General features: G+C 66.4%; 2 protein-coding genes across 2 annotated transcripts; both read right to left on the bottom strand.

Moving 5' to 3' along the window:
- Nucleotides 1-632: 632 nt before the first annotated feature.
- Nucleotides 633-7,412, bottom strand: SARS1 (seryl-tRNA synthetase 1). Its single transcript, XM_055819710.1, has 11 exons — nt 7,215-7,412; nt 5,315-5,385; nt 5,062-5,142; nt 4,256-4,414; nt 3,630-3,773; nt 3,106-3,261; nt 2,397-2,618; nt 2,181-2,310; nt 1,453-1,610; nt 1,219-1,348; nt 633-1,095 (listed from the first exon to the last, which is right to left on the bottom strand). Exons 1-11 carry the CDS (start codon nt 7,348-7,350, stop codon nt 935-937), a joined length of 1,548 nt encoding a protein of 515 aa, XP_055675685.1. The 5' UTR covers nt 7,351-7,412; the 3' UTR covers nt 633-934.
- A 2,486-nt stretch (nt 7,413-9,898) lies between these two features.
- ELAPOR1 (endosome-lysosome associated apoptosis and autophagy regulator 1) lies at nt 9,899-21,541 on the bottom strand. The gene is made up of 22 exons (XM_055819697.1): nt 21,370-21,541; nt 18,068-18,188; nt 17,338-17,530; nt 16,162-16,309; nt 15,994-16,074; nt 15,608-15,713; nt 15,373-15,522; nt 14,837-14,925; nt 14,573-14,750; nt 14,334-14,462; nt 14,160-14,250; nt 13,953-14,058; nt 13,731-13,868; nt 13,399-13,653; nt 12,655-12,828; nt 11,490-11,670; nt 11,263-11,359; nt 11,077-11,178; nt 10,760-10,886; nt 10,489-10,667; nt 10,231-10,396; nt 9,899-10,075 (listed from the first exon to the last, which is right to left on the bottom strand). Exons 1-22 carry the CDS (start codon nt 21,472-21,474, stop codon nt 10,007-10,009), a joined length of 2,985 nt encoding a protein of 994 aa, XP_055675672.1. The 5' UTR covers nt 21,475-21,541; the 3' UTR covers nt 9,899-10,006.
- Nucleotides 21,542-21,675: the final 134 nt, after the last annotated feature.

Genomic DNA, 21,675 nt, shown 5'->3' with positions numbered 1-21,675 from the left:
CACTGGGATTAACTGGGAGCACTGGCGGCGCGGGGCGCGTCCCCGCGGGGGGCCGTGGGCGCAGCCCCCCCGCACCCCCGCTGGCAGCCGGCGCCGGGCCGGGGTGTGGGTGCCGGGCGGGCCCCGGCGGCGGAACGGGTCGGACGGGTGCGGGGGCGCGGGGGCGCCGCCCGGGGACCCCCCGGCACCCTCCGGTGACTCACGGGGGCCCGTCCCCGCCCTGGCCGCCAGCCCCGGCGCCCTTCAAAGGGGAGCGGGGCGCGGGCCGGCCCGACCGGCTCACCGGGGCGCTGCCCGGGGGCCCCGCCGGCCGCCCCAGCACCCATGGGTGCCGCCGTGGGTTCCCACGCGCAGGCTGGGGGGGCGGGCGGACGCGAGAGGCAGGCACCCCCCCTCCCCCATTCCCAGGTGGGGGCCCGGGCTGGCAGCTGGGCCGAGGCGTGGGGGGCCCCGGCCCCGCTTTGAATTACAAATGGGCTGGGGCCAGCGCGGCCTTTGTCTGGGGCATTGTGCGGGGCCGGCGGGGGGGGGGGGGGGGGGACACACGGGGGAAACGCGGCCAGGGCCCCCCCCCGCCCCCCTCCCGGGCTGGAGCCCCCCCTCCCCCCTGCCCGCCCCTCCAGACATGCAGCTCAGCAGTACTTGGCTTTATTGGCTCAAGGGGGGGGAGATGTTTTCCATCCCTGGGGAAGGGGCACGGGGGATCCCCACGCCGCGGGGGGGCCGGGGGGGCCACAGCCCCCATAGCGTCAGTCCTTCGGCCGCGGGAGCGCGGTGCTCCGAGCCACGGGGGGGCCAGGCGGTGAGCGGCAGCTCCTGCCACAGACGGCCCCGAAGCGAGGGTGATGGGCGCGGGCACAGCCGGCGATGAAGGCTCGGTGATGGTTCAGGAGGCCCTGAAGATCTCGGGGGCTGGGGGGGGGGACCGCAGCCCTCAGGCACTGTTGACCCCCATGTTCTGCATCTGCTCCTCCAGCGCCCGCTCGCTTCCCCCCGCCGGCTTCTTCTTGCCCCCCTCCTGCTGCTTCTTTTGCTTCTTGGAGAGCTCCTGCTCGATGGGCGCCGCCTTCACGAAGGGGATCAGCTCCCGGAGGTCTGTGCAGGGGGGAGAGCAGGCACCACGCATCACCCCCCCAAGCCTGGTGGGAGGGAGGTGTTGGGGGGCCCCCCCGGGAGCCAGGCTGGGTGGGGAAGGCAGGGCAGGGTGCTGGGTGTTACCTGGGGGCATGAAGTCTTGGAGCTTCTCCGGGATGCGGACGCCCTCCTCCGTCTGGTAGTTCTCCAGGATGGCGCAGATGGTGCGGGTGGTGGCACACATCGTGGCGTTCAGCATGTGCACGAACTCCACCTGCGGCAGGGACACGGCCAGTGGGGCCACGGTATGACAAAGGTGAGGAGGGGGTGAGCAGAGAACACCCCCCCTAAACCCCCACCCCAGCAGCTCGGCCTCACCTTGTCCATCATCTTCTTGGTCTGCCCGTAGCGGATGCGCAGGCGGCGTGCCTGGTAGTCAGTGCAGTTGGAGCAGGACACAAGCTCGCGGAAAGCGCCAGAACCAGGGAACCAGGCCTCCAGGTCCAGCTTCTTACTGGCAGCATGGTTGAGGGAGCCTGAGAGAGAGGGGAGCGGTGCTGAGCAGGGGGGGCTCCCGCTCCCCCCACAGACACACCCGTCCCAGGGGATGGCAGCATGGGCTGAAGGCGTGAAGCCTCCAAGGTGACTTCAGCAGTGCTGTGACGGCTTTGTCACAGGGACGTGGGATTCCTGCTCTGCAGCGGGGAGGCTGGGAGGGAGTGTTTAAATGGGATCATTTTCCTGGGGGAGTTCCCAAGAGGAGTTGGGACACTCAAACCGTCCCCCTGGAAGGGACAGTGGGGACAGTCCCGGCATGGCGGGGTGCCCACACCCAGTCCCAGTGAACCCAGAGCAAAGCAGAGGGTCTCTGCAGAAAAGCTCGTCTCCTTCCTCCACGTCCCGGGGCTGAGGCGCCTCCTCCCCCTCGCCAGGCCTGGGGACAGACACCACGGGAAGGTGAGCCAGGGACAGAGAAAGCCGAGCTGGGAAGTGGGTCAGGGCCATGGTGACACCCGAGGCGCTGGCAGAGGTGGCTGGTCTCCTGGGCCACCACGGCTCAGAGAGGTGGCCTTGGTGCCACGCGGCGAGGAAGCCCCTGCCCCTACCCGAGACGATGTTGACAATGTGGTAGGGGATGCCCAGGGACTGGTAGAACTCCTCCGCCGTGGCTATCATCTCCTCAAACATCTCCCACGACTTGTTGTCGTGGGGCGAGGCGTAGACGAACTGCTCGATCTGCAAAGAGAACAGAACCCCGCGCTGGCGCCGGCCCCGGCCACAGCCCCACGTTCCCAATGGGAATGCCGCCCTGCTCCGCTCACCTTCTCGAACTGGTGGACACGGAAGATGCCGCGGGTGTCGCGGCCGTGCGAGCCCACCTCCTGACGGAAGCAGGTCGACAGCCCCGCGTACTTGATGGGCAGATCCTCCGGCTTCAGCCACTCGTCGCGGTGCAGGGCGGCAATGGGCTGCTCCGAGGTGGCGATCAGGTACTTCTCGTCGATGGAACTGTCGTCAGCTTTCTCGCTGCCTTTGCCGATCACCTGGGGGGAACAAGAGCCACCGTCCCCCTTACCCAGCTGCTCCCGCGCCTCCGGGGACCGACGCTCCCTGGCAGATGCGCAGGCAGCTGCTCTCCCTGCCTGCACACGGACAGGCAGCCAGGCTTTCCAGGGCCGGCGCTCGGGAGCGGGGACAGGACGGCGGGGGAAAGGGAGCAGCTGCCGTTTGTTGCCTGTCTGGCCTCCTTCAAAGGCCCCGATGGCCTCCTGCCAGCAGGGCTGGGGACCAGCCACCTCCCTGTCACCGCATTGCCATGACAACCGTGTCAGCCCTGAAGATGGACCCAGGAGATACGGAGCAGAAGGGAGCTGCTGGCACGGCCCTGCCGGGGCAGAGGGGACCCCAGCCACCCCGCTCCCTGCGGGGGAAGCTGCGTGGTGGTGGCTCCGTCGGGAAGCTGGTGCCCGCAGGGGATGGCGGGTGCCAGGCAGTGAGACACAGAGACCTGGCGGGCGTCGAGCCGCTCACCTTGTAGAGCTCCTCGTCAAACTGGCTGAGCTGGGCCACCTCCTGCATCACCTCCTTCCGCATGAAGAAGGGGGTGTAGACGGGAGTGTAGCCCTTGGCGCGGAGGCTCTGCAGGGCGTACTGGATCAGGGCCTGCTCCAGGAACACCAGGGGACCCTGGGGGACGAGGGAAGCAACTGTCAGGCACACACCCCACTGTGCCACCCCTTCTTGCCCAGCGGGTCTGGGAGCATGCGGAGCCCACACCAGCTTCAGGCTGCTCCGGCCGGCTCAGCATCACCCTCAGACTGGAGACACGCCGGAGCTGGATCCCGAGGCTGCCCCAGCCACAGCGGCGGCACCACCAAGGCCAGAGTCCATCTCACGCAATGAGCCAGCTCAGCGCGAGCTCACGGCGCCGCGGAGGCCCCCAGCGAGCTCGGCCCAGGGGAGGAGATGCCACGACCCCCGTGCGCCCCTTGTTCCCCTCAGCTCTCCCTCTGGCTCCGATCACTGCCGCCCCCCATGGGGGTCTGGGCTCTCACCTTTAGGAAGTAGCCCCGGCTGCCCGCGACAATGGCCCCCTTCTCTCCCTCGTAACCATCCACCATCACCACCAGGTCCACGTGGGAATACTTCTTCCTGCAGCTGCAGTCACCCCAGACCCGCTCCACCTTGTTGTCCACGTCCTGTAGAAAGAACAAGAGAGGAGGAGGGGAAGCCCATCACCTCAGCTCCCAGGACTGCGGCAACACCAGTCTCTGCATTGCACTGGGCCCAGTTTTGGATCCCAGACTACAGAGCCTGGCACCCCAGTCCTGATCTCGACTAGTTGCTTATTATGCAGCCACTTGGCAGCTGGCCCAGCCCAATTGTGTTCCCCCTGCAAAATATTCCTGCTGGATGAATGAAGGCAGCGGAGGGAGATCCCAGCCCCCCGGCTAGAAGCGAGTTTCCCATGTATTCCCCCAACAATGGCTGTGTCCAGCGTTGTCTGAGCTGCTCTTTGTCTGCTCCCGGCAGGAAACACTGTCTTGTCATGCAGATTTCATTCACCCGCCCGCTGATCTTGGGTTGGGGGGACCTCCCTGCAGCGAGCCCCCCGCTTGCCGGCAGTTGTCTGGCTTTGATGAACCGGCACAGCCGGCCCCGAGTGCACTCTTTTCCCTACCTCATCGTTGCTTATGGGCACCGAGGGGTGGAGGAGGTTCCCGATCTCCCGGAGGCTCTCGAAACGTTCTGCCTCCAGCCTCACACGCTCAGCATCGCATTTGAGGATGGCTTCGTCAATGAGGAGACGGACTTTCTTTATCTGGGACACCTGCAAAGCCTGCGCAGGGACCCGGGTGAGGTGGGGAAAGGAAGAAACTACTGGGGAGAGGGGGCTGGCAGCCACGCATGCTTAATGATGGACCCTCGCCTAGCTGACACGGAGCAAAACCATGGACTAAACACATCAAACAACAGCCCAAGGGGACCAAGGACTGACCTAAGTCAGGCTCTGAAAGGGCCTGGGGCCTGGGTGAGCTACAGCATCACACAGCGCCCGGCAGAGATGAGAGGGAGCAGTCAGCTCCCATGGCAGCAAAAGCTGGCCAGCGCCAGGCTCATTAAACATTGCAGTTAATGAACTGGGAAGGGGAACAGGCAGGGAGGAAGGGACTTGCAAAGGACACGTAATGACTGAGGCTGCTAAAACCCCCAGGGAAGCGCAGGAGGATGGGCCCTGGGCTGGTGAGCTGCCATGGACCGAGGCTGAAACGGTCTTTAGATGAAGGACACTGGGCAAGAGCTGGTTATTGCTGGCACCGGGACTGGGGGAAATAAGGATCCTCCTGGCAGGGGGTTCAGGCAGTGCCCCCTTGCCTGGTGCTGGGCTTTGGCACCTCACCCCACCAACTCAGGCAATTACAGGTGAAGTTCTGGACAAACTGGGTAGACCAGCAGCACAGCGGGAGGAGACAGGGTCAGACTCACCCCCAGGATGTCGGCTGTGAGCTCGTCGAGGTTTTGCACGTTCTCTGGTACAGACTCGTCTGTGCCCACTGGCTCTTTTTTCTGCAGCAAGAGTGAAAAAAAACCCCAGCAGGGTTAAAGAATAAAGCTCCAGGGTAAAAACATTCCTTAACGATGTGAGGGAGAGGCCTGGAGAGCAGAGACCTGGGGGAGATGTCACCAGTAACATCCCACCAGTGAATCGCTACCAGGACCGTCTGCCTTCGTGCCTCACCTTCATCTTGTCTCCAATTGTTTTGCTGCACAAGTTCTTCAGTTTGTTCAAGTTATCGGCACGAAACCTGCCTAGAAAGCAGAGGGGAGAGAGCTGTCAGCCAGCCATGAGAGCAGGAGTGGGGCTGGGGTCCCTGTCTGGCACCGAGAGGGGCCGCAAAGTCTCAGGTGGGAGGAGCAGAATTGGGGACAGCAGCTCCAGGGATGCCCATCACCACCGGCCCTGGGTAAACACGCGGAAGGACCGTGGAGGGTTTGACGGTGTGACAGCATGGTGTGGGGCAGCCACGACACACAGCAGAGAGGCGGGGAGCAGAGGGCTCCCACGAAGGGGTGTCATTTCAAACACCCAGAGTGGTGCCACGCTGGGCCACGGTCCCACCAGGACCCTCACGCTAGGCTGCTGCGGGGTGCTGAGGGCTGCGTGGAGCCAGGGCTCTGGGGCCACAGCGATGAGATCTGAGGAGGGAACCGGGGAGGTCCCCCTTGGTGACAGCAGGGGTGAGAGGGGCAGAGCCCAGGACACAGCCGTCTCCTCCTGGCAGAGCCGCCCAAATCAGAGCCACACCAATGTCAGGGCGCTGTCACCCCAGCAGGGCGACATCCCCATCTACAGGCAGGATCAGACCCACGGGGGTGATGGAAACACAAAGGGTTAATTAAGAGCCAGGGAACAGGGCACGGCAAACAGGACCCTGGCAGCCTCCCATGGACCCCACGGCACCAGCACCTGCAGAGGCAGGATTGCATCAGCCGGTGCTCGCCAGCGCGTCCTGCCAGCCCAGCGCGTCCTGCCAGCCCTGCGCCTCGTGGTTACGCACCAGCGCGCCCCTGTGCAGCACCACGGGGAGGGGGCTGGGGCACAGCCCCCCCCGGCCTGGGAAGCTGGCTGGTCCTGCGGGATGAAAGGCCCTCGGATAAAGTTAAGGCGGTGGTGCCGGCAGGGCCGGGGCAAGGAGCGAGGAAGCAGCGCCAGGTTCGGTCACATCAAGGCAGCGGCATCCAAAGGCTGTTCCAAGCCGCCTGTTTCATCCCGGGACGAGTTCCCGGGACACCCTGGGAACTGCGGGACTGCGGGGCACCCATCCCTCCTCGCCCCCCAGCACACCCTCCCGGCACCCAGGCACCCAAACCCAGGCCCGGGGGCCGCCCCCGCTGCCCGACCCCCCACCCAGGGGGCTCCTTCCCCCTCCGAGCGCCCAGGCATGGGGTGATCCCAGCACGCCGGGGTGGCACCGTGTGGGACCCCTCGCCTGCCCGGCTGGATCCTGCAGCAGTGCGGCTGGCGTAGGGAGTGGATCCCTGGGAATCACTGGTGGGGCTGGATCACTGGTGGGGATCCATATGTGGGCCAAGGGGGGCCATCACCAGGGATCTGCCCTCACAGCTGGGGAGGATGGAAGGGGGGATCCAGCAGGAGAACCTCTCCCCAGCCCTGGGGAAGGGGGTGAGGGGGATCCACCCGGGGACAGGCCCCTGCAGGGATCCACCCACTGCATCCCCCAGCCCCAGAGGGGAAGATCCCCCAGGGAGATCCCCCGGGGCTGGCGTGGGAGGGATCCCCCACAGCTCACCCCACCTTAGCGAGGGGGTTTGGGGATCAAGCTGGGGCTCCCAGCCCTGGTGGGGGGCGGGGGGCAGGGACCCCGGGGGGATCCCCCAGCCCGGGGGAGGGGACACGGGGGGGGCACCCGCTGGGGACAGGCCACCAGGCCGCGGGTGCTGGGAGGGGCCCCCCACCCCGCGGGCCTGGGAGAGGGGACAAGCCCAGCCGGGGACAGACGGTCCCGCTGGGCGGGTGACGGGCCCTCCTGGGGGTCCCCCAGCCCGGGGGGTGCCAGGTCCCCACAGCCCCCCCGCCCGGGGGGTGCCAGCCCCGGCCCGGCCCTCGCCCCACGTACACCTCCGCCAGGCGCCGTCGGCCCGCACCAGCGCGTCCACCAGCGCCGGGTCCTTGAAGCGTTTGCGCTGCATGTCCCGCACCATGGCGGGGTCCCCGCCCTTGTCGGCGCGGAACAGGTCCAGGTCCAGCACCATGATGGCGGCGGCTCCTGTCACCCCGGCGGCGGCGGCTCCCAGCGCGCATGCGCGGGGCCACGCGTGCGCAGAGCGGCGGCGGCGCCCGCCAGGGGGCGCCTGGGGGAGGGAGCGGGGGGGGCAGCGCCCCCTGGCGGGGCGGCGGGGCGGCGCAGCGAGGGGGGGCCTATGGTCCCGGTGGTCCCGGGGGACGCTGCGTGTCTGCTCGGGCACCCCTGCGTGTCCCCGGCTTCCCCCAGCCGCCCCCGCTGTGCTGGTGGCCTCCGCCCCTCCCGCACCCACCGGCATCCCCAGGGGTCCCTGGGGGGGTTCCCTCGCAGCCCCCTGCAGCACCCCACGGCACAGCCACGGCACCCCACGACTCCCCATAGTATCCCATGGTACCCTATAGCACCCCATGGCACCCTACAGCACCCCATGCCACCCCATGGCTCCCCATAGTATCCCACGGCACCCCAAGGCACCCCACAGCACCCCATGGCACCCCACAGCTCCCCATAGCATCCCATGGCACCTCCTACCACCCCACAGCACCCCATGGCACCCCACAGCTCCCCATAGCCTCCCATGGCACCCCATACCACCCCACAGCACCCCACGGCACCCCACAGCTCCCCACAGCACCCCATACCACCTCTTGGCACCCCAACATTTGCCTCCACCATCATCCCCAGACTGGGAGGCAGACCCCACTGTCTGGCCCCCGGGGGGGCTCCTGGAGGGGTGCTGCGTGCCCCCACCCATGCGGGGACCCTGTCCCTGTCCCTCTGAGATGGAGGGGCCAGGTGGGACTTGAAAAGATCCATCTTTATTGCGCTGCCAGGACATGCGGATCCCCTGGCACCGCCTAGAAAACGTGGAAAACCATCTAAAAAGGGCCGGGGGATCCTGGGGGCTGGCACTGGCCCCCATCCCGTGCCAGGGGACCCCAGCACCTGCAGGGGCAGGGGGCTTTGGAAGCCAGGCTGCAGGGGACCCCCGGAGCCAACCCTGCCCAGCGGTGGTGGGAAATGCTGGGTGGGAGCTGCCGGCACCCGCTTTGGGGCAGAATCACCCAAATTGGTCATTTTGTGCTGGCAGCGAAGTGAGCCCCAGCAGGGAGAAGCCAGGCTGTGGCACACCTTGCCTGGCATGGCATGGCACGGCACAGCATCGCGTGGCACAACATGGCACAGCATCACTTGGCACAGCACGGCATGGCCTGGCATGGCATCACTTGGCCTGGCCTGGCACGGCATGGCATGGCATGGCATCGCTTGGCACGACGTGGCATGGCATCACTCGGCACGGCACAGAATGGCCTGGCAAGGCATCACTTGGCATTGCACAGCCTGGCATGACATGGCACGGCACGACATTGCCTGGCATGGTATCACTTGGCATGGCCTGGCATGGCCTGGCATGGCACCACATGGCACAGCACCACATGGCGTGGCCCGGCATTGCACGGCACGGCCACAGTCCACCAGGCACCACCTCGGCCCCCCGAGCGTGACAGCAGCACAGGAGCAGCCATGCCACGGCTGGAGCTCACACACATGTGTGCATGTGACCATTTTCCACACGCACCCCCCAGGCGTGTGAACACCCCCATGTGCACACACACACACGTGTGTACACGCACTCCCACCCTGCGCACCCATGTGTGCAAGGCCACCCTGTGCACAAGCACTCGCACTGCCGTGCACACACAATATGCACACACATCACCCGCCATGCACACACACCATGCACACACATCACCCGCCGTGCACACACACCGTGCACACACACCACCCATTTGCACACACACCACACACCACATGCCCCACACACACCCCCTGCCGTGCACACACCACGTGCTGTGCACACACACCACACGCCATGGACACACACGCTGTGCACACACATCACACACACTCCACACGCCGTGCGCACATGCCACCTGCCATGCACACACCACACCATGCACAGACACCACACGTTGTGGACACACCACCTGCCACCTGCCCTGCACACACACCACATGCCCCACACACGACACACCATGCACACACCACACGTTGTGCACACACCCCCTGCTGTGCACACACACCACACGCCCCGCACACACCACATGTCATGCACACACACCATACATGCACACCACACGTTGTGCACACACCCCCTGCTGTGCACACACACCACACGCCCCGCACACACCACATGTCATGCACACACACCATACATGCACACCACACGTTGTGCACACACCACCTGCCGTGCACACACACCACACGCCGTGCACACACACCGTGCACGCACACCACCTGCCGTGTACACACAACACACACTGTGCACACACACCACACGTCATGCACACATTGTGCACACACCCGAGGTGTTGTGCACACACACCGTGCACACACACACACCGTGCACACACACACCCCGTGCACACACACACACCATGCACACACCACACGCCCCCCCCCCCCCCATCGGTGCCCAGCCGGGGCGGCGCGGGGGACACAGCCCTTGTACAAACCCCACACCTGTATTTGGCATTTTTTGGCGCGCGGCGGGGGGGGACACGAGGGGGGGACGTACAAAAGCCGTAATGAAGCTCCGGTCCGAAGCGGGTGCCTAAGGCCACGTTGGGGGGTGGGGGGTGGGCGCAGGTGGCCCCCCCGCCCTGTCACAGCTCCATGGCGGTGCTGCCGGATGACGTCTTCAACGGGACGGAGTCGAAACCATCCGGCATCCTCTGCAGCGAGCCCCGGCGTCAGCGGGCTGAGCCCCGCCGCGCCCCCCAGCCCCCCCCCAGCGTGGGGAAACTGAGGCACGGAGCAGCCACACGCCCCCCCCCCTCCAGCGTGGTTTCTCTGGTGTCTACTCTGGGGTTGTGCCTCTGCTCCTTACCTTGGACGTGAGGGACTTGATTTTGCCAAAAAGCGACTTCTTGGTGGCAAAGACCAGGTCATCCTCGGCGTCCTCCCCCTCCATGATGGCACAGCTGTCCGGTGCCGGCAGCTCGCTCTCCTTGGCCGCTGCGTTCATCACCAGCTTGGAGTATTTATACTCCAGCCTGGGGACAGAACGTGGTGGCATCAACCCCCTCCACCACCACCATGGTGATGATGGTCCCCGTGTCCCCAAATCCCCGGTGGCATCGCTCACTTTTGGTTCTTCTTCCAGAAGTAGGCGGCGAGGGCGGCCAGCAGGATGGCGGCGCAGGTGCCGGCGGAGATCCCAACCTTCAGCCAAAAATTCACGCTCCGGCAGCCCCTCACCTTCTGCGCCGGCAAGCTCTGCCCGCCATGGCACAGCCGGGGCTCCCGCCACACGTACGTGGTTCTCTGGGGCGGGGGGGAAGGGAATGGGGGGGCTCAGTGGTGCGGGGGACCCCCAGCCCATCCCCGTGGCCTCGTGCCCGCTGGCACGCTCGTACCTGGATGCCACCGAGGCAGGCGCCGACGATGGGGCGGTAGTGGCTGGCGGAGCAGCGGGGGCAGCCCTCGCCCGTCACCCACAGAAAGTGGAAGGTGCAGCCGTCGCAGGTGCCCTCGGGACATTTGCTGGGCGGTAGAGAAAATGAGGGGGGGGCTCGGCCAGTGATGACAACCCAAGGTGGGGGACATGGGGACACACGCAAAGCACCCAAGGGTTGCACCCCACACCCCGGGTGGGTAGGTGATGGCGGGGTCACCCTGGGGGGGGGGGGTGATGATGTCCCCCCCACCCCCAGTGCCACCCCAGCCCCCCTACCTGGGCACGGCCAGGGTGCCGGTGCCAGGGCGCAGTGGGTCGCAGCGCAGGCGGATGGCGGTGGCACGGCCCCCGCTGCAGGGCTGTGTCACGTCATTGGACCTGAGGGGACACGGAGGCTCAGCTGGGGGACAGGGGGGGACACAGTGGGGTCCCTGCGTGCCCTCCCCAGCCACCCACCCTCACCTGTAGAAGAAGACAATGTCGGGCAGGTCGGGGTGGCCGGGGGGGAAGTGCTCAGGGGGGGAGGTGATGCCATCCAGCGCAGAGCCAGCGGTGACACCTGCGGCGAGAGCAGGGCAGGAGCGGGGGTCCCAGTGGCACCGGGGTCCCACGGGGGACACACGGTGAGGATGAGGGTCAAAGAACGGGGGGGGGCTGCTGCGGGGGGCAGCCAGGGCACCCCAGCTCACCCACGATGCGGTCGGCCAGGCTGACGGGCTGCGAGGACACAGCTGTCTTGTAGCCCATGACGTCGGGGGGCACCAGGATGGCCTGGCAGACGTGTGACCTCACCACCCGGGCAGGGTCCCCCTCACCCGCCGGCAGCCGCACGTCCGTCACGTTGTCCGTGCAGGAGGCCATCTTCCTGCCCTGCCAAGTGAGGGGGGGTGACACCAGGCGGCCATGGCACACGCGTGTTCACATGTGTGCGTGTCTGCAATGGTGCACCTTTGGGTGTGCACCTGGGTGTGCACAGCCAGGTGCACGCGTGGGACTGCGGGTGTGCATGTGTGTTTGCATGAGCATTTGTGTGTTTGCACATGCCTGAGTGTTTGTACAACTTGTTTGTACAACTCTGTAGAGTTGCATGTGTGCAGGGCTGTGTGTCCGTGTGCATGTGTTTGCACAAGTGTGCATGTGTGTTTGCATGAGTGTGCACATGCACTTGCATGACTGTGTGCACGTGTTCATGTGTGTTTGCATGAGCATTTGTGTGTGTTTGCACGGGTGTGCACGTGTGCCTGAGTGTTTGTACGACTGTGTGGAGATGCATATGTGCAGGGCTGTGTCCCTGTGTGCATGTGTTTGCATGAGTGTGCATGTGGGTTTGCACGAGTGTGTGCATGCATTTGCATGACTGTGTGCACATATTCATGTGTGTTTGCATGGCTGTGCACGCATGCATGTATATGTGTACACCTGCCTTTGCCCAGCTGCATCTATCTGCATGTTTGCATGACCACACGTGGTTGCACAACAGTGCACACGTGCATGTGCTTCCGTATGACTGCATGTACACCTGTGTTTGCACCAATGCACGCAATGCATTTGCACCACAATGTGCATGGGTTTGCACGCTTGCATGACTGCCCGTGCTTGCACAACTGCACATGCGCATGAGTTTGCACTACACGTGCATGCACACCCATGCGTTTGCACTACATATACTTGCACACACGTGTGTTTGCACTACATGTGCATGCACACACATGTTCTCACCACCGTGTGCATGCACCACCCCCCTTCCCAGGGCTGGGGGGAGGCACCCACCCCGTCCCCCCACCAGCAGGCAGGTGCGCGGTGCTGTGGGTGCTGTGGGTGAGGGGTGCAGCGCTGTGGGTGCCCCAGACTCACCTGGTGGCCGCAGAGGCTGATGTTGAAGTGGTGGAAGTACTTGAGGCCCTTGGCGGTGAAGCTGGGGCCGCTGGCAAAGGCCATGCTGGCGGCCAGCGCTGAGAAGTCGTAGTGCAGGATCTGGCCTGGCAGCACCAGGGAGAAGCTGCAGTTGTTATAGCAGAGGGAGCGGAGCTGTGGGGGCAGGAGGTGGCAGTCAGGGGTGGCCAGGGGCTGGCATCACCCTGCCAGGGACGGATAGTGTCACCCATCGGGGACAGCTGGGGTCATGCTCCTGGGGACAGCAGAGAGCTGGCATCGGCATCACCCGGGAGGGACAGCTTGGGGAGAGTGGTGTCACCCACTCCATCACCCACCCAGAATAGCCAGGGGTGCCAGTGTCACCTCCCTAGGGACAGCTGGGGTCATGCCCTTGGGGACAGCAGAGAGCTGGCATTACCCAGCAGGGACAGCCAGGGGGCTGGAGGTGTCACCCACCCTTTCACCCACCTGGGATGGCCAGGGGTGACAGTGTCACCTCCCCAGGGACAGCTGGGGACTGGCATCACCCAGACAGTGTCTGGCCAGAGGGGCTGGTGTCACCCTCCTGGAGCTGGCTGGTGCCACCCATCTGGGACATCTGGGCTGGTGTCACCCACATCATCACCCATCTGGGATGGTCGGGGGGGGCCTGGCATCACCCATGGGGATATCACCTCCCCACCCCACAGACCCCCACCCTGGGGGACACGCAGGGACAGGCACCTGGTTGCTGTGGGTGCCGGGGCCACAGGGGTGGCAGGCGGGGGTCCCATCTGAGGGGTGACCCCGCAGGTAGGTGCCGGCTGGGCAGGGCCGGCAGGCGCCCGAGCCGTGGTCCACAGCGCTCCCGGGGGGACACGGGGCACAGGATCCGGCCGGCTCGGGGGCGCAGCGCCGGCAGAAGGATGCCACCCCTCCCAGCACGTTGGTAACGTTGATGGAATAGAGCTTGGCCACGTCACTGGTGTACCGCCGGCCCTGGAACCGAGAGCACCTGTCAGCATCGCCCCCCCGGCACCTGCAGCCCACCGGGGGGGTCACCCCCTGCCCCTCACCGCCTCGTGGTAGGGGGTGCGCTGGAAAGCCCATGTGAAGCTCATGGTGGCGTTTTTCTCCACCACGTAGGTGTAGGACTGCTTCCCCTTGGGGCCCGTCCACGTCTCCACCGGCGTGTTGGTGCGGGAGTTGATGCCCTGTGGGGACAGGGGAATGGTGGGACCCCTCCAAACCCCCCGTCGCCCCCCAATTCCCCCCCCCGCCGTGTGCCCCCCACTCACCACCATGAAGTAGAGCTCACAGCTGACGCTGCAGACGGTCTCGAAGACGAAGGTGATTCTGGCCACCTCCTTGCTCTCCGCATCCTCCAGCACTGGGTTGGGAGGGCTGGGGACGGCATGGGGACAGCGTGGGGATGCTGCTGGGCTCTACCCCATGGCCACATCCCCCCCTCCCTGGGGACACCGCGGCACTGGTCCCCCCCTAACCTGAAGCCGGGGACCACCAGCGTGAGGATCATGAAGTCATTATCAGAGGCTCCCGCCGCCGTGTAGATGTAGTCCCCGGCCACCTCCCAGCCTGCAAGGACACGGTGACAGCTCAGCCGAGTCGCAAGCTGCCCCACGGGAGGGGACACCGACGGGACAACATCACGGCGCTACCTGCCATCCCTTTGTACTCAAAGTTGATGCCGCTGAGGACGGTGGTCTCCATGTTGGGGGGCAACACGTTCCACCACTTGTACTCCAAGCCCAGCACCGGCTCGGTGCCCGCCGGGCAGCTGATGCAGCCTGGGGACAGGAGGGGACAACCCTGCACCAGGGTGGCACTCACCTTCCCCCCCCAGCAGCTCCGGGTGCCCCGGTCACCCCCTTGGGGACAACAACGGGGACATCCCTACCGGAGCCGTTGGAGTAGGAGCCGTAGGGACAGGGCTGGCAGGCGCTGCCGTTGCTTTTGGCAAAGCCGGGGTTGCAGGGGGGGCACTGGGTTTTCACCCCCGACGGGGGCAGCTTGGCCGCCTGCGGGAGCTCCTCGCTGCAGATCTTCGGTTCTGCCCACTTGAACATCAGCTGGGTCTGCCCGGGGGGAGCGAGGGGCTGAGATGGGGCGAGGGGACACAGGGACAGCGGGTGCCAGCCCCCCGCCGTGCCCCCTGCCGTACCTCGCCGCGGGCATTGCAGGCGGTGTGGGTGTAGAAGTAATCCTTGTCAGTGCAGGGCGGCCGTGCTTTGCAGGATGCTGAGCCCGGCTCTGCCGACCACAGCGGGGACAGCGGCTGAGCCAGCCCGGTCCCCCGTGGGATGCCCCACCACCACGCCACCAGCCAGATGGCCGTGTGTGCCCCCCAAAGGGATGGCAGGTCCTCATGGCCCATCACATCACCGCCCGCCTCCTCAGGGGCATCCCCACAGGGGGACGGTGACACAAAGGGACCTGGCTGCCACCTCTGGTCAGGGAAAAGGGGACACCTGGCTGCCACCTCTGGGTCAGGGGACTGGGGACACCCGGCTGCCATCTCTGGGCGAGGGGACAGGGGACGCCTGGCTGCCACCTCTGGTCAGGGAAAAGGGGACACCTGGCTGCCACCTCTGGGTCAGGGGACAGGGACCCCCGGTGCCACCTCTGGGTGACGGGACAGGGGACACCTGGCTGCCACCTCTGGGTCAGGGGACAGGGACCCCCGGTGCCACCTCTCACCGGCGTAGGCGGAGGGCTCGCAGGGCTGGCAGGCGGTGGCCCCTTTGCTGGAAAAGGTGTCGGCGGGGCAGAGCTGGCAGGCGGAGGAGCCGGCGGTGGGCGCGTAGGTGCCAGGTTTGCAGGGGAAGCACTCGGAGGTATAAGCCACCCCTGGCAGTGGGAGGGTGCTCAGAGTGTGGGAGCCATGGGGGATGGGGGGGGGAGGTAGTGGGACCCCCTCCCCTCCCCCACCTACCTGTGATGCCGATGTTCCTCACCAGCACTGGTTTGGGGACCTTGGACCAGACAGAGAAAGCCGTGGTGCGCCAGTACAGCACGTTGTTGCCATGGCTCAGCTCCACCTGGAAAAGGTGGGGGGGGGGATGGGGGGGTCAGGGGGAGAGGGGCTGCTGGTCCCACTGCTGGGGAGGGGAGTGGCACCCATAGGTGGGGAGCTGAGGCTCTAACCCATCTGCCATCACCCACCACCCCATCCACATCCTCATGGAGCATCTACTTCCCCAGAGTGGGGGACAAGGGACCCCAGGGGATGCGCCAAGAGCCCCCTACTGTGTCACTCCCCTCCCCACTCCGTGTCACCGCCCTCCCCCACCCTGTGTCACCTCCTGCCCCCCCACTCACGCTGTGAAACTCCCAGCCCTTCTCTGTTGTCCGCATCCAGCGCGACTCCTCCACCATGGGCTGGCACTGGTCGTTTTGCACCTGCGGGGCTGGCATGAGGACAGGGACCCCGCCATGTCCCCAGGGACCCCCCCTCCATTCCTGCACCCTTCCCACCCCATCACCTACAAAGAACTCGAAGACAATGCTGCTGTCGGGGTAGATGTACTCAAAGGAGACAGTGCCCGACTGCTTGAGGTTGACGGCGTACATGAGGGTGGCCGTGCACTCGTCCGTGTTGGAGGCCACGTAGTCCCCCAGCGGCACCCACGTCGACCTGGGTGGGTGACACACAGCGTGGGCTCTGTCACCAGTCCGAGCTCCCCGTGGCAGCTGGGATGGGGCCAGCTGTGACGGTGCCCAGGCAGCTGGAGCAGGGAGGAGGTGCTGGCCACAGGGGCTTGGGGACACCCTGGTACCCCAGGGCCCGAGGATGGAGAGCTGGGCACTGGGGACATGCCACTGTGTGGTGGCCGGACCCATATCCCTGGGGGCTTTTTCCCCCCCAGCCCGTCCCTGCCGCGCTGGTGAGAGGCGGGTGGGCTGCAGGGAGCAGGAGCTGGATCCTGCTGCGCCACAGCCGCGCCGGGGACGCAGTGAATAATTAAAGCGCTGCTGGAAGTAGGTTACATTTGCAAGTTGCATAAACGCTGCAGCACGAGGCAGCTCAACAGCTGCCGGTGCAACCGGCCGGTGGCAGGGCTCGGTGGCTGCCGGTGCAACCAGCCGGCGGCAGGGCTCGGTGGCTGCCGGTGCAACCTGGTGGCTGCCGGTGCAACCGGCCAGCGGCGGTGGCTGCCGGTGCAACCCGGTGGCTGCTGGTGCCCGCAGCAGGGCTCGGTGGCTGCTGGTGCAACCGGCCAGTGCCAGGGCTCGGTGGCTGCCACCACTGACCAAAGAGACATGGTGGACAGAGCTGTGGGGACCCCCATGGGGTGCTCCCTCTCTGAGGAGGGTTGATGTGGGTGGCACATGGGCCCTGCCACCGCGGGTGGGGGTGATGCTGCTGGGGTGTCCCCTTGGTGTGGCCGGGGGCGTCCCCCACAGCGCCCTGCCAGTATCACCTCCCAGGGAAGGGTGACGGAGGGAGTGTGGGGGATGGGGTGTCAGGGAAATGGGGTGCTATTGATGCACAGAGGTGTCACAGCACCCATCCTGCTCACTGCTGCACCGGGCACTGCACCCATCCCTGCTGTGCCGGGGTGGCCAAGTCCCTGAGCATCTTCCCGGGGGGAGCAGCCGGGCTCCATCCAGCCCCTGCCCACTAACGCAGAGGAGCCGCGCCAGCGGCAGCACGTGACTCACGCTGTGCAGTTCTCCACCGCGTCACCGAAGCCATCGTCGACCTCCAGGTTGGTGGCAACGTTGGCAAAGCCATGGGGCACCTCGTCCCACTCGTCGAAGCGGATGCCGGTGCCCAGCGAGTAGGTGCCCTCGGCGCAGGGCTTGCACGCCTGCGCCTTCATGTCCAGGAACTCGCCCGCCTTGCAGGAGAAAGCTGCCCACATGCAGCGAGGGGGGGTCAGGGCTGCCCCTCGCTGCCCCCAGCACTGCTCCAGCCTTGTCATCCCCAGCTCCACTTGTCGGCGTGCTTCCACGAGGATCCCCCATCCTGAGCATCCCCGCGGCAGCCAGGCAGCCCCCCTGATTTATGGTTTTTGGCTACAGCGTGGCACTTCCCCGCCTGCTCCTGGGCCAGCGAGGGTCAGGTGGGATGCAGCCCCCTGCTCAAGCGCGCTCAGAGCCCGGCACTCCCCAGGGCTTGGCGGGTGGGGGGGAATTCCATTTCCATTTCCATTTCCATCCCACTTCCCACATCCCGGCCTTCCCGGTGGGAGCTGACAGCGCTGACAGCGCTCATTGCTGCCGCGCACACAGGTCCCGTCGCTGCCTTTGAAGGCATCGCGCTGCGACGGAGCTGGTGACAAGCAGCGCTTCATCTCATTGCCCCGCTCCCCCCCCTCGCCCTCATTTCCCACCCTGCCCTCCTCACGCCCCAGGACCCCCCCATCTTCCCCCCCCCCCCCAGCCTTACAGCACTCGGTGCCCCTGACAGGGTCCGGCAGGCCAGTGCAGAGTCCCGGCACGTGTGGCACGGCCACCCGCCACCGCGAGCCCGTGCTGTCACACGCCGTGTACTCGTAGTGGTACTCGGACTGGAAGAAGAAACACACAGGGAGAGCTGAGGCCCCGAGACCCCCACCACGCTGCCTCCCCGACAGGGTGCCCCCCCCCACCAGCATGTGCCCGGCCACCCCTTGCACTGGTATTTTTGTTTTAAGCGGTGGTGATGTCCCGCAGTGCCCAGGCCCCCGGCTCAGCCAGGCTGCTCTGCCCCAGCCCCGAGAGAAGATGCTTTGGGGGGGTGTCAGGCTGGGGGTGCTGGGGCAGGGGGTGCTCAGGGTAGTGGGTGCTCAGGATAGGGGTGCTGGGGCAGAGGATGCTTAGGGTGGGGGGGCTCAGGATGGGGGGGCTGGGGCAGGGGGTGCTCAGGGTGGTGGGAGCTGGGGCAGGGGGTGCTGGGGCAGGGGATGCTCAGGGCAGGGGGGGCTCAGGGTGTGGGGGCAGGTGGTACTCAGGGTGGGGGTGCTGTGGCAAGGGGTGCTCAGGGTGGGGGTGCTGGGGTAGGGGATGCTCAGGGCAGGGGGTGCTCAGGGCGGGGGTGCTTAGGGTGGGGGTGCTGGGGCAGGGGATGCTCAGGGTGGGGGTGCTCAGGGTGGGGGTGCTCAGGGTGGGGGTGCTGGGGTACCGGGGACGGTGCAGGCTGGGGAGATGCTGGGGGCACAGAGATGCCTAGCTGGGGGGACACTGAGGCTGAGGCTTCAGATAGGATGACGTCCCCCCCCCCCCAAGACATCCCCCTCCCCCCGGGATGCCAAACCCCAGGGAGGGCTGTGGGGTCACCCAGGCCACGCACACGTGCCCAGGACCTCCCTGACCCCCACACGGGACGTGGCAGCCCTGGTGCATGGGGACTGATGCTGCCACCCTTTCCGTGGGGGGGCTGGAACCACGGCCTCCCCTGGTGCCGGCAAGCAGATGCCACTGGCACAGCACAGCATGGCACAGCATGGCACTGCGCAGCATGGCACAGTACGGCAAGTATGGCACAGCATGGCATGGCATGGCACAACATGGCGTGGCACAGCACAGCATGGCACAGCATGGCATGGCATGGCACAGCATGGCACTGCGCAGCATGGCACAGTACGGCAAGTATGGCACAGCATGGCATGGCATGGCACAGCATGGCGTGGCATGGCACAGCATGGCATGGCACAGCATGGCACTGCGCAGCATGGCACAGTACGGCAAGTATGGCACAGCATGGCATGGCATGGCACAGCATGGCGTGGCACAGCACAGCATGGCACAGCATGGCATGGCATGGCATAGCATGGCACTGCGCAGCATGGCACAGTACGGCAAGTATGGCACAGCATGGCATGGCATGGCACAACACGGCGTGGCACAGCACGGCATGGCACAGCATGGCACTGCGCAGCATGGCACAGTAAGGCACAGCATGGCATGGCGTGGCACAGCACGGCATGGCACAGCATGGCACTGCATGGCACAGCACAGCATGGCACGGCATGGTTTGCCATGGCCTGGCCCGTGCGTGGCGGCTCCTGTGGCTCATTAAACAGCCTCCTCGGTACAACCCCGCTACACCGTCACGCCTGGAGCCACGGTGGGAGCACCGGGGGGGCAGAGAAGGGCTGGGGGGGGAGTGGGGCACCATGACCCCCCCCGTGCCGCCAGCTGCCTCCAAGCCGGTGCTGGCTCAAGGCCGGCACGGTTGATCTCCCAGCCAGGGCGAAGGCCAGGTCCGGCAGCTCTGCAGGTGCTGCCAGCATGGTGGGGTACCGGGGGGGGCGAGGGAGCGACGCCGCAGCCCCCCACCCCACCGCCTCCACTGCAGCATCTCTGGGGCGTCTGAGCCGGGCGCCGCGGCTTCGTGCTCCCAGCGGAGCGTGGCAGGTTGGAGAGAAAACAAGGCTTTGATGTTCCCGTCAGCTGGAAATGGCGAGGATGGGGGGAAAGGGGGGACGGGGAGGCACGAAAGCTCTGCCAGCAGCACCCCCTGCCCGCGCACCGGCAGCACCAACCCCCCCGGCCCTGGGACAGGGACACCCTGGAGGGTGCCCACTGTCACTGGCAGGACGGGGGCACCCACGGGGGCACCCAGCGCTCAGCAGCCCCCAGCCCCCAGTATCACTCTTGCTCCCCAGGGATTCCCTTGGGAAGAAGAAGGTGTTTTTTTCCTCTTCCCAAACTTTTCCCCTCCGGCACGGAGCTGAGCAGCTGGGATGAGCAACATTAATCACTCCCTTTCATAAAAGCTTCAAATTTTTGGAAAAATCTAAATAAATTGACCCAATTTAGCCCCAGGGCGGCTCTGCAGCAGGGGGACGGGATGGGACCCAAGGCTGCCACTGTCACCCTGTGCTGGCCAGGACAGGGACAGGGGCTGTCCCCAGTGGGGGACAGGGCCAGGGGCCACAACCTGTGGGAGCGATCCCTGCCGGGGCGGGTGCCAGCCGCAGTCTATTGTTTCCAGCTCCGGGCCACAGAACACAGGAAAAAAAAAATGGGATCATGGCACAAAAAAAAATGACTGGCCCAGATGAAAAGCAGCCGCAGGACGGGGAGAGCCGGGGGCGCGGGGGGGGGGGGGGGGGGGGGGGGGGGGGGCGGCGGGACCCCACGGACGGGTGAGTGCAGACCCCCGGGAGGGAAATTTGAGGGAAAGGTGGCGGAGGGCTCATCCCGTCACCGCTGTCCCCAAGGCGACCAAGTCCTGGTGAGTGGCAGACCCCCCCGGTTTGTCCTCGCCGGACACTTTGTCCCCACTTGGCTACGGGGCCACCGCGTGCCAGGCTGGGAATGGCATGTGGCGGATGGGGATGTGGCCGTGTCCTGCTGTCACCCATGGAAGGTTTGGGGACATCCCAGTGTCCCTCGGGCTTGGGACGTGGGGAGGCAGATGTGGAGGTGGAGGTGGCCCCAGGGACCCCCTGGGGACTGGGAGATCCCCTGGGGGCCTGGGGGGGACGGACAAGCCGCCTCCCCAGGCGCCCAGGGGATCCTCCAGTTCCCCCCACCCCACTATAGGGACCCCTCGCAGGGACCAGCCCCATCCCCGGTGCCCCGGTGCCCCCCATCCTCCTTATCCCATAGGGACCAGCCCCAGACCCGCTTCCCCCGAGCTGCGGGCGTCGGTTTCACCTGCCAGTTGCCGGTTACCGGTCGCCAGTTACACACACACACACCCACCCCCCCGCGCCTTCTCCACCCTCCCTCCCTCCCATCTCCCGGTTCCGGTGCCGGTACCTCCTTGCAGACGTGCAGCCGCTCCCTGGTGCGGCCCGGTGGCGGGGCGGCCGCCAGGGACAAGGCCAGCAGCGCCCACCGGGCCGCGGTGCCGGTACCGGTCATGGCGCAGCGGCAGCGGCGGCGGTAACGCTCGGCCCCGCGCGGGCACCGGCCCCGCGGCCCCGCCCCCGCCAACGGCCCGGCCCCGCGCGCGCACCTGCCGCCACCTGCCCCGCCCCGGCACGGGGAACGGCACCAGGAGCGTATTCCCGGCACCGGCAACGGCACCGCCGGAACAGTACCGGGAGCGTATTCCCGGCACCG

This window comes from Falco peregrinus, chromosome 16 (genome assembly GCF_023634155.1).
Source record: "Falco peregrinus isolate bFalPer1 chromosome 16, bFalPer1.pri, whole genome shotgun sequence".
NCBI classification, from domain to species: Eukaryota; Metazoa; Chordata; class Aves; order Falconiformes; family Falconidae; genus Falco; species Falco peregrinus.
Note: the sequence above shows the minus strand (reverse complement) of the source record. Positions and strands in the feature narration are given on the sequence as shown.

What these genes read in the sequence shown, in the direction of transcription:
- ELAPOR1 (XM_055819697.1), bottom strand. Translation starts at nt 21,474, where the DNA reads ATGACCGGTACCGGCACCGCGGCCCGGTGGGCGCTGCTGGCCTTGTCC. An exon ending in GCGGTGGAGAACTGCACAGC is followed by an intron (nt 16,310 to 17,337) that starts GTGAGTCACGTG and finishes TCACCCACCCAG; the next exon opens with GTCGACGTGGGTGCCGCTGG. An exon ending in GCATTGTCTTCGAGTTCTTT is followed by an intron (nt 16,075 to 16,161) that starts GTAGGTGATGGG and finishes CCAGCCCCGCAG; the next exon opens with GTGCAAAACGACCAGTGCCA.
- SARS1 (XM_055819710.1), bottom strand. Translation starts at nt 7,350, where the DNA reads ATGGTGCTGGACCTGGACCTGTTCCGCGCCGACAAGGGCGGGGACCCC. An exon ending in TCACAGCCGACATCCTGGGG is followed by an intron (nt 4,415 to 5,061) that starts GTGAGTCTGACC and finishes GTCCCTGCGCAG; the next exon opens with GCTTTGCAGGTGTCCCAGAT. An exon ending in TGCCCATAAGCAACGATGAG is followed by an intron (nt 3,774 to 4,255) that starts GTAGGGAAAAGA and finishes TTCTTTCTACAG; the next exon opens with GACGTGGACAACAAGGTGGA.